The sequence below is a fragment of the Leptinotarsa decemlineata genome, unplaced genomic scaffold (assembly GCF_025532065.1).
Source record: "Leptinotarsa decemlineata unplaced genomic scaffold, Ldec_3_MD MMD2_tig00000199_RagTag_RagTag, whole genome shotgun sequence".
Classification (NCBI taxonomy): Eukaryota; Metazoa; Arthropoda; class Insecta; order Coleoptera; family Chrysomelidae; genus Leptinotarsa; species Leptinotarsa decemlineata.
In genome coordinates this window covers 4662092-4682520 of record NW_027412544.1, presented here as the reverse complement: position 1 = coordinate 4682520, position 20429 = coordinate 4662092, and the positions used below count along the sequence as shown (strand labels likewise).

General features: G+C 33.3%; 1 protein-coding gene across 1 annotated transcript in view; it reads right to left on the bottom strand.

Annotated features, from left to right (window-relative positions):
- mspo (M-spondin) overlaps positions 1–16901 on the bottom strand; it is a 593209-nt gene extending 576308 nt beyond the window's left edge. The window contains exon 1 of the mRNA XM_074172813.1: positions 16597–16901. Within this exon, the coding sequence (XP_074028914.1) occupies positions 16597–16804 (208 nt within the window). The 5' untranslated portion in view covers positions 16805–16901. The remainder of the gene's footprint in view (positions 1–16596) is intronic.
- Between the last annotated feature and the right edge of the window lie 3528 nt (positions 16902–20429).

Below are 20429 nucleotides of genomic sequence, written 5' to 3'. Positions count from 1 at the left end.
AGGTGTTTTGTTGGTGTGGACGGAAATATTGTCAAGAAAACTTTTGAAAGGGTTACGCTTTCTTAATGAATTTCGTTCAATTTTGCATAATTTATTTTTACCCTATTCTGAAGCAAATTACTTTCATATCGTTAATTTCACTGGGGGAATGAGGAAACTAATTTTCTTAGTTGCACATTCAAAACTGTAAATTCATATCTATGTATCTCAACGTATTGGGATGATCTGAACGGTAAGAGATAGAGACTATTAGACTATACTGAAAAATCAACTGTAGATCGTCTAGTTTCGAAGATAAACGGAAAAACAAAAAACCAAATTTCATTTTGTTTTTTCAATAAATTTTTTGTTGAATTATGTTACTGTCTTGATGATCTAATTATCGGAAGCAAAATGTTCAAAAATTCAATGACGCCCTTTCATTTGAGTAAAAAAGCACCAAACATCTGGAATGTTTGAATATACAAATCCTTAATTCCTAGTGGGGTTTGTGTACTCGTACAACCACTACAAGTTTCACAAGAACTTTCTTGGTGTAAATTCATTTTAGATACCGCGATATTCAGTTGATACTAGTCACCTCAAGATTATTATTTTTATTGTACAATGACGAATCAAATAGTGAATTCATTCGAAATAATATACTCAGACATTTCCTTGAGTTAGGAGAGAAGAGAAGGTGTCATTCATCATTCATCAAATAACTTTTTTTTTAAATCACTCATTCCAGAGTATTTATAATAAAATAATGATCTGCAGAAAATTTCTAAACATGTCTCATTCACAAATCTGCAACGAAAAATCTTCCTGAATGTTTTCAAGGGTTTTATATGTATTCAGGTGTTCTGAAAACTAATAAAATACTGAAAATATTCCATAAAGTCAGGTTATTTTGCAAAACATGAAGATATATTGGTAATAAAGGGTTTTTGGGCTTATTAGAAATCATAAATAAACAGCTACAATTTAACTTTCATTATTGTTTTTGAATGTATATATACTTTCTGTAACATAAAAGTGTGTGCTCCGATAGTAAAGAAAAGTGCTGCGTCATTGTTTTATAGATCTTCTTTCAGTATAGTGTAATGTCTGTGCAGAATTCGTCCGACAGTTCCTGTTATACTTGTGGCGAATATGTGGTATCAAAGCAACAACATATTACGGACTTTGTGAAAGTAGTATATTTTGCGTATTTTGACTTGAAACTAGGAGATCAGGATGGAATTTGGGCACCTCATAAAATCTGCAAATGATGTGTTGAAGACGTTCGAATTCGGTTGAGGGTTAGAAAAAAGATTTCCAATAAGCGATTCCTATGGTATGGCGCGATCAACAGAACCATAGTGATGATTGTTTCTTCTATTTGTATAACGTGAAAGACACGATGTTGATGATAAACACGACCCTGCACTGACGAGTGGCCAAACAGCCCGAAACCGGTCTGCAAGTGTGTTCCAATTATTGAAAATCTATTCGAGCAGTTGTATCGCCAACAGCATATGGAGGAATAACTTCAGTGAAGAATCCTGCACTAACACCTGTCAGATATCATCCAATGCCCTTCGTGGTATTAGCCAGGGGAGTAGTTGTTTTCTGATAGGTGACATTCCATTAACCTACAGTGTAGGGGAGTTGAGACTGACCTGAACGAATTGTTCCTTCAGATGATTTAATTTCTCTTGTATTCAGAGAGACGGGTACCTACAATCCTGGGTCGTTTGGCCCACTCATTCTCCTTCGCTGTGTCATTCCCTCCTGAGTGCCTCAGGAAAGTTCTTAGGTTCAAAAATACACTTTGTGTCCCGATGTAGCATCTTCACGTCTGTTCACAAGAACATCCAAGAAGGCTAGAGTCTCTCAAGTTCCTCGTATCATTGTGAATTGGATTTTTGGATTAGGAGAAGAGAAGAGGCAATGAACATTAATAAAATCTGGCTACCCGTCTTTGAAGTTAAGCAGACGAAGTCAGGTAAGCCAATCAAGAGGAACCAAGCCTCGCACACTAATGATAATATAAAACCAAATTCAAATACCAGCTTCGTTGCACCAACTTTGGCACTGCAACCATTATCGCATCGCCCTTGATAATGTCTACCGCAGTAGTAGAAGAAACGTCAGACATGAAAACCAGCAGACCAGTTTAAAATCGTCAATATTAAAAAAAAAAACATAACTCTTAATAATTTAAGGAATGGTGTTATCCTAACACCTGAACCATTGCCAAAGATAACAGTGAAAAAACCTAATTCGTTTCCTCATGAAATATTTATACAGAACTCATTATACTGTACGTCAATGTTTCATCCTAACGTTTGATATTAAAATTGGAATAATCACTTCTGATAAATAAAACACTGCTTCACGTATATTATCAGACCGGTCCATCTCAGGTATTGGCTAACAATGGCGTCACGAATGTGCCAAATGTCATCAGAGACCTTACTCTTGGTCACTATAATGAGTGTGTTTATAGTTCAGTGACGTCATTTATTTTTCATTTTAGTTCGATTTATTGGCATAGAAACTACTTACACCTTGCCAAGATGACATATATGACATTGAATAATTCATACTTTCATACAGCAGAATTTAAAAAAATAATTATATATGTTCTATTCACTTCAAAAGCTTACGTAAGCAGTGTAAAATCAAAACACGAAATTGTTCTTGATCCATTGATTTGGAAATAATACAAGTAGTTTCACTCTCAAAACAAAAACTCATAAACTCATGAGTAGAATATCATGAAAGTCCAACAACTTTCTTTCGAAGGTTAGTCCTAACTGAAAAAGCAGTGAATGCAATAAGACTAGAGCCATCTATGTGTTAGGCCTGAGACTGAGATATCAACATGGTTATATCACCTTCACTGCCCAGAACGAACATTATGGTACTATGACTTATTTCTTATATACAGGGTGCATCAATGATAGGAAAGACGATAGCTGCTTCCCTATTAGAGATACAAAAAATTTTTCGAGAACAAGTTGTAGCGATCATTGAAAGCTGTTTCATCAATCATCACTGATAAACAGGGTGTCGAATAAATGTGTCACATACCAACCTTATATTTTTTCCATTGAATTTCTTAGGTGGAGTTGTTTGGGTTCATATTGGGTGGTTCAGAAGTTATAGTGAAATTCATATCAAGAAATAGATTCATTTCATCAGTTCGGACTTCCATTGTATAATATAATATAAATTGACTTAAAGTCCCTGAAAAAAATTGAATAGATTAACCGAAAATAAAAATTTTATCAAACAAAAAACTTATCAAACAAAGAAATAACATACAAGCAACAACCAAAAAAATTGAGATATTAATAAAAGCTGAAATTAAAAAAATATTATTAACATAAAATGAAAAATAAAAATATTGACATTTCAATTTTTTTTGGTTGTTGCTTTATGATATTTCTTTGTAATTGCAGCTTTTTGTTTGATAAAATTGTTATTTTCGGGTAATTTTTTTTATTTTTTTTTTAGGGATTTCAAGTCAATTTATATTATATTAGACAATGGAAATCCGAACTGATGAAAAACAACACGAAACATTGTCAACCACTTTCAAACAAACGAAGAAATGGGTTCATTCAACACCAAATATCTCCTACTAGATCAAATGTTATCAGGAAATTTCTCAACCAAATATCCTTGAGGTAATTTTATTTAGTCTTCATAATTTTACCAAAAGTCCCTTTTTACCCAACCAGCAAAGTTGTTTTATAATTCCATGGTGTTGCAACAGTTTTATTTTATTAGTATTTTATAATCACTACCAAAATGCTAATTGATTATATTAGATGATCGGTGAACACAATACAGTTGTAGGCAATAAAAGTGTTTTATAAATTTGTCATAGAAACGTTTATGAAATGAAATTGAAAACCCATTATAAAATAGTCAGGAACTTATCACAGAAACGTTTTTGCAACTAATTTATAAAACTTATTTTCCTATGAAAGTGAATTGTTATGTAGCAGTTTTATAACACTTTTCTGTGAGATTTTCATGATAGCTATAAAACTATTTCGAACTTATTTTATAACTGTTTTCTGTAGCTTTCAATGAAATTATTTCATTAGAATGCTTTCAGATACTATTTTATTTTCATCACTATACTGTCACTTGAATGATAATTTCGCAACTATTTTATAGTATGGTATATTTACTACAATTCAAAAACACTAATATAAGTGTTATAAAATCAAACTGATTTTGCTAATATATATTTGCTGCCACCAAGAATAAAATGCAGCATTTAAGAACAACCAGCTGACATCGATTCCTAATTACAGCTTTAAAAAATTCTTCAAAATGTTAGTTATGTTTAGTAAGAATATTTTTGTATAGTTATTCAAGTGGGACACCATCGATATCGTGGTTCAAATTAGTTCTTCAACAACTTTCAAATATTTGATTTTTATTGAGTATAGATACCCCATAAGTAAATTCAATATTTTTAAGGCATTGGGTTTAGTAACTCAACCTTATTATTCACAATTTGGAAGACTGTAAAATACAAAGGGTTGGCACTTTCAAGTTTCAGTTTTCAGTTATATATTTAGAAAACCGGAATATTTTGTTCTCTGAGTGAAGCAGTTTCGTGTTACAACCCTTTAAATGATGACAGATTCAGGTACAGCAAGGTACCATAAACCACGGTGTCCAATAAAAGATACATAATTCTGGCTTTTCCATACTTTCTGTGACAACTTGTTTGAATGAAAATGACCCTGCTTGCTTTTTGGGTTGCATAGAATTGATAATTTCTTCTTGTTCTGTATCGTCATTCTTCAGCTTTCGCTCTAATAGTTCTTCAGCAATTTGGTAGGTCATCAAATGACTTCGTTTTACTTTATGAATTCGTATAAGCTCATCAGCATCCATTTTTGGCCATGAGAGTTGGTTATTATTTACCCATGACAACGGAACTATGGTGAATATATATACCTAAAACGTAGATAAAATGAGTCAAATCCAGCTTCAAACAGACAAAACTATCAACTGAAAATATAGGCCTGAATTATCAAATATCTGGTCAATTATTGAAGCTAATTAAAAGATATATTTTGACATCAAAAAACTCACCCGCACGATAAATTTAATATCAACAGTATTTAATCGACGTTCATATAGGTTATGTTCAATATTTACCATGTATTCAGCATTAGACAACGGATATTTATCATAAAAGAGGTAATATGTGATGAATATAAGTAATTTATATTATAAGAGTCACCAAAGTGTCGTTTATTAGCAAAAATGTTGCCAACTAACTTATAACTTATAGTTGTGTTACAACCCAGAACTAAGTGTTTCTTAACAGTTTTATAGGGGTAACGTAGTAGCTACCAATTTATTTTATAGAACGACGCCATTTTAAATGATAGAGATCCGGGATACTGAAATTAGATGAGTTGAAAATATGAAATACCGCATATATAGTGATATTTACAGCTGAAAAGTACATAAATATCATAACATTATATTATTTAGAATAAAGTGAGTTGAATTTGCGACTAGAAAATTAATACGTCGACAGAGTGAATTTTTATATAATTAATAATTTCACCGAAAACATTTATAAACGAGCGGCGCGCCTAAATTTTGCTAATAATAGGCTATATATTTGTCAATAAAATTTCATTTGCAGTAAAAATATCAATCTTCGAAACACAAACAATGTCTTTAACAGTTTTATAAGTGCAAAAGTGAAATTTTAAAATGGCGTCAACCTTTCTATTTGTTACTTTTCAGTTGGTGACATATCTATTATATTTTCCTAGTGTCCAATACAAAATTACTTCTTGCGTCTTCAAGAAAACATTTCCAACACTTTTTTATTTTATTGTTATCGTTTTTGGCTGTATTATATTTTATAACGCCTACTTGGAACCACTAAAAAAATCTTATAAAACTGTATTCTGATTATTTTATAAGTATCACTTAAATATGTTGCAAAAGTGCAGTAAGGAAAGTCTTTACAAAACTACTTTTTAAGAGTGTTAGACAAATTTTATAGTTATTGCCATAATAAAACTGTTTTGTAGTGTTTGTAAAAGGCCTTACAAAATATTGATAATAACTATAAGGTTTTATAAAACGGTGCCAATTTCCGATTTATAGCAGTTTTATAAACACATTGAAAACATTTCTGGGAGTAATGCAGTTTTATAATTTGTTTCTTCGAAACGTTTCCGCAACTATTATAAAATACGAAATTGCTAGTTGGGTATACACGGGTGAACAAAACACAGTATCACTTTCATCTCAGTATTTTTTTGAATAGCACACCCTGTACATAGGGTCATTCCAGAATAGTCCACAATATGAGCTTTCAGGAAATGTAAGCATCGACTACTTCATTTCCATGGAACATAATATATTTCTTGAGAAAAATATGAAAAGTCATCAATAAAATCTATCTACAATTTCCCTTCAAACTTTGGTTATTATTCATCCTAGAGCAAACAAGTTCTTTGAATCAATCTATTCTTCTCGTAATTCCCGCAGTAGGCCGATCCCTCAACAAGATAATAGAAATCTGTATTGTTTTGGTGGGTTCAATATGGATGTTCAACTGTAGTTATCAATGCCTATCAATGTGAATGTATAAATCTTGAATTGTCATTAAATCATTGATTCGAAGAAATATCGTCGTGTTCTATATCTCATATCGATAATTTTTTTCTGGATAACGACAGCAGCAATTTTTCTGTCATTGTATTTGCTTTCCATATTTAGTGATTGACTTGTGAAAATTTCTACAAAGTTCGTATCAAGGTATTTATTGACAAATCAAATGGCTTTTTCGCCGACTTGTCATAACATACCCATATTTCTTGTTGAAAAAAAGTACATTTTCTATACCACCAAGTCACCCAGTAGATCCGATCTTTGCACGAAACACATCAGTTCGAGTTATAACGCTGTTCATCACGAAACTTGCGGAATCCCTCTAGGAACTTTCAATCAATAAAATAAATTGTCCACACCATTACCTTTCGAAAACAACCCCAATAAACAACACTAAAACTTTCCGAACACTAATAACTCACGAAGAACTTTGGATCATTGAGCTAGCTGTCCTCAATCAGACTATAATGATGTTCAGAGAAGGCGCAGGAAATTGTTGTTTAGTTGCATGTTTTTCGTGACACGAAAAACTTTTTTTTCAATACCATTTACACCGAACAAACAACTTTTATATCTATAGTTGCCGGCAGTGATTAATGATTCTTTTCAATTCGGGAACAATCAGTCTAAGTGATTTAACGTTGAATTTGAGGATCGTTTATAATTTCCATCGAAGTAATGGCGAAAGAAATGGCTGACAGAAATTTTTTCAGGTTTGTTCTATAGTTCGCCCACTCTTCCACAAGTTTTCATTAACCTAAAATGTGACGGTAATGGTAGAAAGGAGAAAGCAAAAATATTTTTCGCTTGTTTCTTTCTGTCTAAACTCATATTATAACAAAGATTTAATTTGAAATATCTTTATTTGTTTGTAATGGATAACCTCAAAAACCTCTCAAACAATTTTAAATTTTTTTCCATCTTCAGTTATTTTCAGCGAATAACCGGAGTAGTATTTCATTTCCGAAAACTAGAAATCATCTAGATATTATAGTCAAATGAAAATAACTGTTTTTTGTTCGAATTTGTCAATGAAAACACGAATAGACAGGCATTTATCAGAAGCTACTGTGTAGGTATGTTGGCAGAGATCGATGTTTCATTTCAAAATATTTATTTCTTGTACGTATGTATCTTTCCTTGTCAAGAGTATTGGTACATGGGATGATCCTTACCCGCTTCGAGCTTTGTTCATGGAGCTAGTTAACAATATATCTCTTAGACGGATGTTTTATGCATGCAGTTGAGCCGCGTTGAAATTATTCGAGTCCCAAGCACATTTCAATTTGGCATAGGATCTTTCCTGCACTGATGACTGGTAATACTTTGAAACCGGTCTGTAGGTGATCTACTTGATTAATTTCAGGGTGATCCTGCTGCTGGATGAACGAGAAATATCTGGAAGACTAACCTCTGTGAGGTACCTTGCATACATGTCTGTCAGCTATAATTTAATATCCAACGAGATATTAGTTGGGTAAGTAGTTGTTTTCTGGCAGGCATTTACCAGAACCTACTGTTTAGGTATGTTGGTAGAGATGAATGTTTAGAAATATTTATTTTTTTGATTCGAAAGATACCTTTGTATTATGGTATTAACTCCTATCTAAGTGAAACTTGTACACACCTCAGTGTGTACACCTCAATGTGTACAAGTTTTCTGCTTTATAAAGCTCAGATCAGACCTTCTTTGGAGTATTGTTCTCATGTATGGAGCTCCGCCCCTAAGCATACCCTAAGGCTGCAGAAAAGAGCCATTCGCCTGATTGGAGACACGAACATAAGTTACAACCTTGATAGCCTGGAACATCGAAGAAAAGTTGGGGATTTGTCTCTTTATTATAGATACTTTCACGGGAGGTGTTTACGTGACTTGGCACATTTCATTTCACCAAGACCAGTACATATCAGAAATACGCGACGGACTGTGGCTGCTCATCGTTTTGATGTTCAACTCAGTACATCTTGGACTTCACTATTTGAGAACTCATTCATTTGGAAAACAAGGTTTATGGAGAATAAACTTCCGAAGAACGATTTTCAAAATGAATTTGATCTGTAGCGATTCAAATCCAATATGAATCACTACTTTCGTACAAGCACCGCTCTTAGAGCGACTTGAGGATTTTTCCGTAGTGCCTGTTTTTTGTTCTTGAAAAAAAACTCATGAGCCACACAGGAGAGAAATTGAATTCCATAAATAGTGCAAAAAATCATATTCATTTTCAAAGTTTTAACAAAAAAATGGACGGGAAAATAGCACTTTTTGATTTTTGAGCTCGAGAAAAACGTAATTCCATTCCATACAAACAAACAGCTTTTGAGTCGAATACCCGGCATGATTGACCAGTCTATTATCTTGTCAAAAAATAGTTATATCGGATTTTTTGTGAAATTCAAAGTCACAAAAAGATCAAATTTCATTCGATATCAACGACATCGACTACTCCAATCATTAGTAGTCCAGTCATTATAGTAAGTTCACCTCGGAATTCGAGATACCCAGCTGTAAGTCTGTAAATACTTGTACATTGACACTCTAAAAGTTGTCTCAAAACCTACATATGGTAGGGTGTGAGCAACTATTAAATTTCAAGGTCAAAGGTCACAAAAATCGGTTTTTTGCGCTTTTTTTGGAAATATCTCATTTCCTATAGGTTTTTTTCTATTTGTATTCATTATCAATATTGTAGAATACAAAATTCTCTACAAATTTTGTTTGAAAAAATTTTTTATACGGTGAACCGTTTTCGAGATAGAGGGCGGAGAGCACGCGGTCACAGCATCACTTCAGGTAAACCGGTGCCTCCGGTCGAAAACGCGCCATATATAGTTGATATACTATCGATAAATCAATGATTATAAATATTTGTCAATTTTCATCAACTATTATATTATATTTTATCATTTTTTTCCTAACTTATCCACTTTTTATTCAGTATTAATTTATTTAACAACACTTACCTGCCCATGTAATTGCAGAATTGTTAATGAAAATATAGGAATTATATTTGAATTTCAACCTAATTAATATTTATAACTTCTTACATGATGAAAAAAAAACAAACAAATTATGAATTAATCTTTTTATTAAAAAATATCATTGAATACATTTATTTTTATTGAAAGTAAAGAAATGGAATAAAGGGTACAAAAACTACAATTTATAATTTTAATCATCTTCTTCCTCTTCATCGTCGTCTTCTGGCTGCTGGTAAATTTCAAACTGGTCTTCATTATCGTCTTCAACGACATTTGTCTCAAGTTCTTCCATGATTTCGGGGTCAAAGGTTCCATCTTCGTTAATGTCGCTCTGATATGGTAGAGCATTGAGACAAGCTTGCCCATTACATTGGCCACAAGCTAAAGAGCATCGCAAGCCCGCTTTCCTGCATCTGCATCGCGAACCACAACCACTCTTGCAGTTGCAGAAAATTGTATTTAGCAAATCTTCTGGAGCAGGTGGTAAAATTGTCATGATAGGCTCCAGAAAATCGTTTCGCATTGCCCAACCCCATACCTGGGGTTCCAAATCATGTCTTAACCAAGTTTGAACTTGATAATATACACGGTTAAAATGTTGATGAGTAGCTGCACTTGTTGGTGGAATATTTGAAAGCTGCACAGGTTCATTGAGTTTTGTAGACTTGACGTAATGTATATAACGAAGATGATCGAGACTTTTCACAGATTTCGGAGCATTATAGAATGCCAATAAGGTTTGAGTTGCACTCTTTAATAATCGCTGGGCCGAACAATTTTCTTCCTCAAATGCTGCAGATAGTTCATCCAAATTTGTCAGTTTCTCAAAAACTTTTAAAAATGATTTTTTTCCCTTTTTAAAAAGCGCAGAAGTTGTGTCACAGCCACTTAATGCGTGCAGAAATAAAATATGTTTTTTAGAATGAGGATAATTATCAAAACTTTTAGTCGAGTATATCTCCGTTTTTACATTACCTTTCCCAACTTTTTTAAAGAAAATTTCTTGTTCGTAAGACAGTGTACGCCCAATTGAAATTACAAGTAAATCAATATCTTGTCCTATTATAACTGCAGTTTTTTTAGACTTTGATTCTTCAATTGCAGTTTCAACAATAAGAACATCCGCATAATCTCTGGCTGCTTGTTTAGTAGTAATATTTGCAGCTTGTAATTTTTCAATTAACATATTAATGAACTTATCTTTGTTATTTCGATTTGATAAGAATTTTTCTTGAGTAACTGGTACAACCATTGTTTCATCGAAACAAACTTCATACGTTTTTGAAAGTGCAGCAGGTCTTCTCTGCTGCTCCATAGCTTTTACGTTCTTACTGTAGTCTGAATATCCGTCAAATACAACAATTATTTTGGAACTGTAATGCCTTTGTAAATAATTCATGTATTTATCAAAAATAATATATAAAAATTGACAAATATTTATAATTATTGATTTATCGATAGTTCATCAACTATATATGGCGCGTTTTCGACCGGAGGCACCGGTTGACCTAAAGTGATGCTGTGACCGCGCGCTCTCCGCCCTCTATCTCGAAAACGGTTCACCGTATAAAAAATTTTTTCAACAAAATTTGTAGAGAATTTTGTATTCTACAATATTGATAATAAATACAAATAGCAAAAAACCCATAGGAAATGAGATATTTCCAAAAAAACGCAAAAAACCGATTTTTGTGACCTTTGACCTTGAAATTTAATAGTTGCTTACACCCTACCATATGTAGGTTTTGAGACAACTTTTAGGGTGTCAATATATAAGTATTTACAGACTTACAGCTGGGTATCTCGAATTCCGAGATTCTTACCTAATTTAAGCTTAAATGACTGGATTATAGCCCCGTGTTTTGGGTAGCTATGTTATTAACTTTCCCAGCCACCTAGGAGGAATCATGGCCATTCATAGCTATGATTTCGCTAGATGTCGTCAGTAGTTTGTAGTTATCAATCGTTTTTACTGAAAGAAGTAAATTGTTTCAAAAATGAGCCTATCTGAGATTCAATAAATTGGGATATTATTGAATGATTGGAATGAGTGATAAGACAAGAATTCATTCTGAGGTTTGCAGAATATTTGAAGAATGGTATCCTGACCATTTACTTGAGCTGAATCAAGAAAAAAATGATTTTTGGCCATCTCACTAAAACTGATTAAAATTTTTTCATTTTCAGGAATGAAATCCTTTCAGTTAACTTCAATAGTGTAATAAACTCGGTAATAAGGTAAATTTTTTAGATGTCTTCATTGTTCTACTGTTAATTTTTGCAAATCTGTTATATGAAACGAGTACAATATACTATAGCGAAATATAGATGTTTTGGTATTCACTGTACATAATACTGAATTTTTCACATTTTTATTGACGTATCTACTGTGAGAAATGTGAAAAATGAAAAATGAAACTTTTTTTCGTCTTTCGTCCTATAAGAACATTTTCTAACGAAGTTCATTGTATGTTTTTATAGGACGAAACTGCAGTAACGTTAGTTACAAATAAAAGTGATGAAAAAAACATAAAAAGTTTCATTTTTCATGATGATCTTTTACCACATCGTAACGGCTACATCCATCATTCCATTTTCAATTCGTTCGTACATGGAAGTTGAAATTATGGAATATAATTTGAATTGAACGCACTGATATGAAGAAATAACCCAGTAGAAACTTGTCAATCATCTCATCTCTAAATTCGAAGAAATCTAAGAGGAATTATTTCATCAAGGACTTCATCATCAATTGAAAATTGATTTATTTCGTAAAAGTCGATGAAAAATATGTACTTTAATATATATTAGAAAGATCTAGTTTTTCGAAAATATAATAACCCAATTCTCTGATAATGAAACTTTCTGAAAGAAAAATAACGTTTTCAATCGGTTCAGTAGTTGCTGAATCTATCAATTAAGAAAAACCAAAATAATCGTTTTTTTCAATATCAATTTCGATTGAAAATATTTTTTTTCATCATCGCTTTTTAACATTATTGAAGTTCAAAATGTCAACCACATCGTTCCATACAATACAAGCAATATTCAGAATGTGATTTCACATAAGGTTAGGTTAGGTCCACCGCAATCCGCAAGGGTTTATTGTGGATCACACCTATTCACACTCAGCCAAATAAACCCAATTTCTCAACGAAGCCGATTAGTTTGTATGGTGAGTGGTCTTTCAGTGTGCCTGCCCCAGCGGGGCAGGTACAAAGTTTGTGCCCTGCTGTTTCATCATTTTCCAAACAGGGGCAACACACTGTCTTCCGGCAGTCCGAGACTTTGCGTATGATGATTCAAATGACAGTGACCTGTAAGAAGGCCTGTTAGACATCGTAGTTCATCCCTACAGTAGTCAACAACTGTTTGATATCAAGCTTCGAAGGGTGAATAAACGCCTTGGAGTGAGTCAATCCTGGAAGATTCTGCCAAAAGTCCATCCACATTCCTTGTGTCCACATTACTCCACACTTGTAAAGTCACTACATCTATAGTTGTTTTGCATAAACCATCAAAAAAAGTCATTTAGATAATATAATAGTTCCTATTTAATTTTAGGTTATCCTTCATTCTTAGGAAGCTTTCACATATCAAAACACATGCCGCGGTTTTGTAAACTTTCAATAGTGAAAATCTCAGAGTAAACTATATAAGTGAATTTTGCTTAATACTGCATGCTTCTCTACTAAATCTGCAATGAATAATATTTCTTTTGCAGTGATTGCGAGTATTAACAAACTTTTTTTCAATGTCAAATGAATCATTCACAATTTCTCTACACATCATTCTTATTTTTGCCTTGTCATATTTTTCAATGGTCGCTGTAGAATCAATCAACACACAATGATGAATATCATATTCACAGACGAGAATAACAGAAGTTTATTTTGAATGGTTTCGCAGTATTTACGAATATAAAGTATTTAATCTGTTCATATTCCCAATTTATGTTTAGAATTAATTGAATTGAACATAGTGTTGAATGAAGAGAGCCACTATGAGTGAGTCATTTAATATTGAGATCGTGAAACACGTCACTTTTCGTTTTCAGGAGGAGCCATTCTACGTAAAAATCAACACCCTCTTTCATCAGAAATGGTGCATACACTCCCGAAGCGGATTGAAAAACTAGGTTTGTTTTACTTTTTGAAAAATCTGCAAGAGTCATTTCTCCAATTTCAAACGAAAATCGTCTGAGCAGTAATATTAAACAAAAATAAATCTTGAAATTATTACATAAACTGATGGCAATTAGTAACATTAATAACATGCAGCATGACTTTCAGAAATAGTCAATAAATAAGGCAATTCTAAGGCAAGTTGATTCGATGGAAAATATTCAGACTTTGACTAAGTTTCTTAAACTATCACGGTGAATGGTACAATCGTTTTAAGATTTCTTCGAAGGACACAAATTCCACCCTCACAAAATGAAAATAATACATGAATTGGAGTGAGACTGAATTTTGTGAAATCCTTCAGAAACGCGGCAACCGTAATCCAGCTTCAGTGTACCCCTAATATTTCTTGGATAAATGACTCTTTTATCAGAATGAGCAAGTGAATCGTCCAAATTTTCTATACTGAAGTTATTCAGATCCTAATATGGCACGCCAAATCCACACCTAAATATTGTTTCAGCAAAAATTTTAGGTATCCGGAAGGTGGAAGATATACCAATTTGCTGAATAATCAAGTTTCGCCAAACAAAAAAAAATCATCCAATTGAACCATCTGTTGCGAAATGGGGTGGTTTTCCAATATGCCTTACTCCATATTGATTAATACCAGTGCAACAATCCCCGATAATAACTGCCATCGATGAATTGAAATAATACGTTTTACAAAATGGCCACCCAGATCCACCGATCTGCATCCACTGGATTTTTTTCTAAAGGAATGGTTGAATCGAAAGTCTTAGAGATGAAGCCATCTCTAAGACTTTCTAAGACACTGAAACAAATTACCAGGTAATAATTGATATTCTTCAGAATATAAAGAATGAAACAAAAGCTTGTTCATACCTGTCTATGCAACTCAATAGTGCTAGTTCAAACAATTGATGAAGTGAGTTTGTCTGTTCAGTTTCACTTTCTATTTCGAAATTAATGAAAACCTATCAAAGCACAGGGTTGGCTGAGAATTGAAAGACATATCGAATAAGATGTCACTCGCCTATTATTTCCATTAAAGATTTTTGACAAAACGGTTTTTTGTGGAAAGGGGGTTTCTGATAAGGTGGTTAATCATTAAATGACTCAGTTGAGAAGGCTTGTTTCAACTGAAATGCACTTTATGTGAGAGTTCTGCGATCGAATTCGATTATCTCATGCGGTATTTCACCTAAATATTTCCATGTCAATATTGTGGTTCACTTTTTTTGGTATTTCAGTATAAAAGTGAAGATTAAATATATCTTGAAATAATTCTACTACGATCGGTAGGCCGATTTGCACGTCCAGAACATTCCAGAAGAATCACCTGAAGTCCAAAGGCCATTTATTGAGTTGCCACTACCATCAGAATCAGATATGAAATAATTAAATTTTACATAATGAATATAAATAGAAATAGCAGCTCGATTCACTCGTTAATTCATTTGGTGTACATTGTAAAAACAGAAAGTTTTCTTCTGAAAATTACCACTGATATAATGTATTCAATTTCATTCGGTAGTTTGTTAACTCATGGAAACATTTCATTTCTTTTAGCAATAATACTATGTATTATTATTTTCAGTAACATATTTGTACTAATCAAAAATCAATACAGTGAATCAATTGAAATATATTGAACCTGAATAATATGATCTTTTGTGGGTTGAAACTTGTCATATAGAAAACAGTGTCAATGCAATTTATTTAGCACACATAATATTGGCAACCATACAAGTAGTTATCAATATAGTTCTCATTTTATGATTTTCAACGTTTTGTAGTTTTGAGGATCAATTTCAAGCAAAAACAAATGGCATTAATGAGTAATATTCAACATGGGGATGAATATAAATAACTCTGTCATTTCAAATTTGATTATAATTATACATGAATAGATTCAACAGTTTGGTAGCTGAATTCATTTAGTATTCATGGTAAAACCAAAAAAATTAAGTTGTTTTGATAGATTACAAGTGATTCACTTGTAATCTGGTAGTTTTTATATTCACTAGAAAAACAAACAATGATTTCATAGTTTTGCGTCGATTTGTTATAGCAATAAGTATAACTTATAATTATCATTTCTAGTTGGCATATTTGTGCACATCTACTTTGTAAATGGAATCCAGTCACATAGAAAACTAGGGACATCATTGTCACGTCTTCAATACAGATAATATAGGCGAGTAGTTCTCAAAATTTCTCATCCCAAGATTTTGAATGGTTAGTAATAGTGCGAATTGATTTCGTTATATATGTCAATATCATCACAATAATTTGAATCATACAAAGCCATTTTAAACCGGAATGGATAGGCCATTATAGGAGACTTTTGATAACATTCCCGATAAGCTATAGACACAAAAACAATAAAGAAGAGAATTTCTTCATTTTTGTGAACTTTACTTTGAGGTACTTGATTTTACAATTATTCAGTGACAGTGTTATCTAAAGATTCTCATTCCTTTCCAATCATTTGCGAGTTGCTACATGATTGAAAATATTATTAAATACATGAAAAGTATTTTGGGAAGAGAATGGACTTAGCATCTTGAGTTTCCGAATTTGAGTTTGCTATATATATCCAAATAAGTGGTTAACTAGATATAGCTTTTTTAAATAAATCATAAATCATGTTACTTTCAATGAGAACTACCTCGCTTTTGGCTGAGTTGAAGCAACAGTTTTGCTGGTGCTACTAGTACTACCTATGTCATATATAAGATTTGTTTTCCTATATTTTTTTCATCAAGACTAGCACGTAGCATCTTCCACCCAAATCCTCATACATCTAACCGAAATGCCGACTCACCGAAAACTTTGGACCACTGAGCTGGCGGCCTCCAATCCGGATAGTGCTTCGGGAATGTGTCCCTGGACCAGAAAGTGTGCAGCACCACTTTGTAAACCGTCAACTTATCAGGTTGGCACGGCTCTCCGACGGGATTCCCCGGCGGCTGCCCTAAAGCCGTAGAAATCACACAAAAGGCAAAACACACAAAACACGCAGCGCGATCCATGGCACCAGTGACACGCGATTGGGTGGCCGGCTCTGATCGCGGACCGAATACGATTGAGAGCAGAAATAGAGACCCAGAGTCTGCTGCCGGCTCACGGTGGGCGCAGTGGCTGAATCAGGACCGGCAAATTCGACTGGCCTGAAATTCAGTCTTGACGGCGATGCGTCGCTGTTTATACATCTTTACTCGAATCAATTATTTGATAAGTAGCAGACAAATGATAGCCTCATAGACAAATCTGACCTCTGCAATAGAATTTGTAACTCAATTGAGAACAATCTTTGAAATCGAATACAAAAAAAACAACTGCCTAGGATGGTTTCGGGAGTGAAAAACATACTCAAAAAGTGTAAAAACTTGCTCCGTGCCTAGAATTCATCCGCCAGGCAAGTCGATGCAGCCATTTGTCTCGTCAAATGGTCAACAGAGCATTTCGAAACCTTATCGATTCCGCAGACCAGTTTATTTGTCATTAACTTACAAGAATTCATCAAGAAAATCGAAGACGTAAGTTTGTGAGATGCTGATATTTCCGCATATCTCGCCGTCCTCGATATTTGGGTTTTTTTTTGAAAATCAATGAGTACTTTGGGATATTGCTTCTATTTCAACAATTTTTTCTATAAGCAGAATGAGGGTACGGCAGCAAAAAACCCTTCATGGCTAATCCATTCACAAGCCGATTTGAAATGTGAGCAAAAAATCAGAATACTCTCCAAGGATTTGGACCCAATATGTAGGTGACGACGTATTTATCATTTTGGGCTCAGATTCATAAATTACCATAATTTACCATTTAAAAATGGTAAAAAGTGAAAAATAATAATAGTAGAATGTAACCCATTAGAAAAGGAGGCAAATATGATAAAAATGAAAGAAAAAATAAATTACGGGTGATCTGAGTTCGGGAACTGGGAGGGGAGTGGGAGGGAAGTTTTTAAGGGTGAAAAATGGTTTATCCTGATTTCCGGCAAAACTACTGGTCCTATGGAAGAAAATTTAACGGAAAAGTTGTAGGTAATAAAAAGATCTACAGCTTTTGTAGGTACCTACAATTTTTTCACATAACCTCAAAATTCATGTGAAAAATTCAAATAACCAAGTTATTGGTTTTTTATTTTTATCTTTTTCAGAAAATTTTTTGCTACGAAATTTGGTGAAAACTTACCTTTTCTTGTCCCAAATACACTGTAATTTAATTGATTTCAAATAGTCATTTTGTCACCTTATTTTGACTCAATATCAAAAAAGCACCCTTATTTCCAATCGAAAATTCTCTCGTCAAAATATCAGCTTTCATCAAAAAGTCGGTGTGCTTTATGTCCGTTGAAAGCTCTACATTCTGATGGTGTGAAAAAATACATTACTACAGTAAATGTTCTCAGAAAATCCAAAAAATCGAAAAAACTCAAATTCGAAATTTTTAACCCATTTTTATCATATTGTAATCCTTTTTCAATGGGTTTTATACTACTGTTATTTTTGTTGGGGTCAAAAGTTATTGACTCTGGTCTAAATATCAAGTTCCCGTTGAAAACAATTCGAAGCTATTTCTTCTGTACTAGTACATACAACTTTGACAAATTTGACAAAAAGTGGTATTTTCCACCGCAGGGTGGTCACATTTCCTTTGAGTAATAAAAATTTTTACACCAAGAAGGAACATTTCTTTTTATGTTTAGTTTGTGCTCATGCATTTCCCCCATACTTTGAAACGTCTCACTCCTGGGAGAGAAAGTTTTTGGCTTTCTACTACACCATCTCTTACTCCTATTTTGCTTGTTACGTTAATTCTATATATCCAATATTCTCAGCCTCCCTTTTTTTTTTAGAATTTTTTTGCTTCCACTACTCTTCCAATTATATGTCAGTCCTGCCTTTTCACAAACATCTAACAAAAATTATGAGATGAATACTTCAACTTCGAATTGAATTATGAAGAAAAAAGAAATGAAACTTTCTATGTTTTTTACCACTTTTATTTGTAATTAACGTTACTGCAGTTTCGTCCTATACGGACATTTTCAAACTTATACAATAAACTTCATTGTATAAGTTTGAAAATGTTTAACAATTACTTATACAATAAAATTTATTGTGAAGGTTTGAAAAAGTCATTTCAAAATCTTCACATTCTCAAACTTATTCAATAAAGTTTATTGTATAAGTATACGGGCATTTTCAAACTCATACAATAAACTTCATTGTATAAGTTTGAAAATGTCTGTATACTTATACAATAAACTTTATTGTATAAGTTTGAAAATGTCCGTATACTTATACAATGAACCTTATTGTATAAGTTTAAAAATGTTCGTATAGAACAAAACTGCAGTAACATTAGTTACAAATAAAAGTGGTAAAAAACATAGAGAGTTTCATTTCCCTTTTCTTCATTATGATTTCCTACCACGTAGTAACGGCTACATCAATTTATTGAATTGAATTGATGATTCAATATCATTCAAGTAAGGTAATCAGTACCTTCTGATATACAGAATATAAACGAAAATATTTCTTCAATTAAGGAGGAACCCATACATGCATGACAAATGAGAATTGAAACTTGCTATGTTTTTATAACCTAATATGTGGCCTGGATGTCATTTCCACATGGTTTTTCTGAAACACAATTGTCTATTCTTTTACTAAAATACATTTGAATTTACATATTTTTTGATTTCTGATTGCTTGATCTGGAAGTATATTAATCTATACGTAAATTTGGGTCTTTGTTTTCTGAGTAACTTTGCATTGTATATGCGTTAAAACCAATTTCCCTAAAGAAATTGTTAGCAGACAAAGGTAACGGGAATGCTCTATGTAACATTGAATTGGAGGCTGCCAATTCATGATTATCGGGATGGAAAGAGTCACTTGAGATTCTAATAGCTCGGTTGTCTGAATACATTGAACTCAAATTTATTATAATCGTGTTTGATGGTCAGGTGTAATCAATTATTCTGTTTCTCTATATCTGTTTCGAGTGTAAAATGTATGTTTCTATCAAGATTATCAAATAATGTCATGAATTGGTTCAGCTGTCTTGTAGTACATCTGAAACAGGCGAGAATATCGTCTATTTTCTGTACCAAATATGAATATGTATATGAATATGTTTTTTACCCGGGTCTGAATTCACTATAGTGGTATCCAAGATGTTCATAATTACATATTGCAATAAAAAAGGCCTCAAAAATCATCTACATATTTTCTCGAATAATATTATTTTAATATTACCGTTACAACTGAAAATTTTGAAATACATTCAACATGATCCTAGAACCCATGGGTTGGGCTACCTATCGGGCGCGTCTCCAGGTGGCGGATAGGGGAACGGCCAGGTGACTAAAGCCCTTGTCCGGGAAGCCAATGTGGCTTACGGATGGGGTCGCCGGACTTCTGGTCAGTGGCAGAAATAAGTAGGGTGAGCGGAACTAAAACCCCCAAAAGCCTTTGCAAAACATGCCACCGTGGACCAGCCTACCCAAGCTAAAGTGTAAGGAATCGTGCCGACAACTGAATGGACGCAGGGTGATATGCGGTCACGAACGATCCCTTTGGGAAACTGGGCGAAACCTCATTGTGATCAGGCTGCCTCTGGTTATGCGGGGCTCTGCCAGAG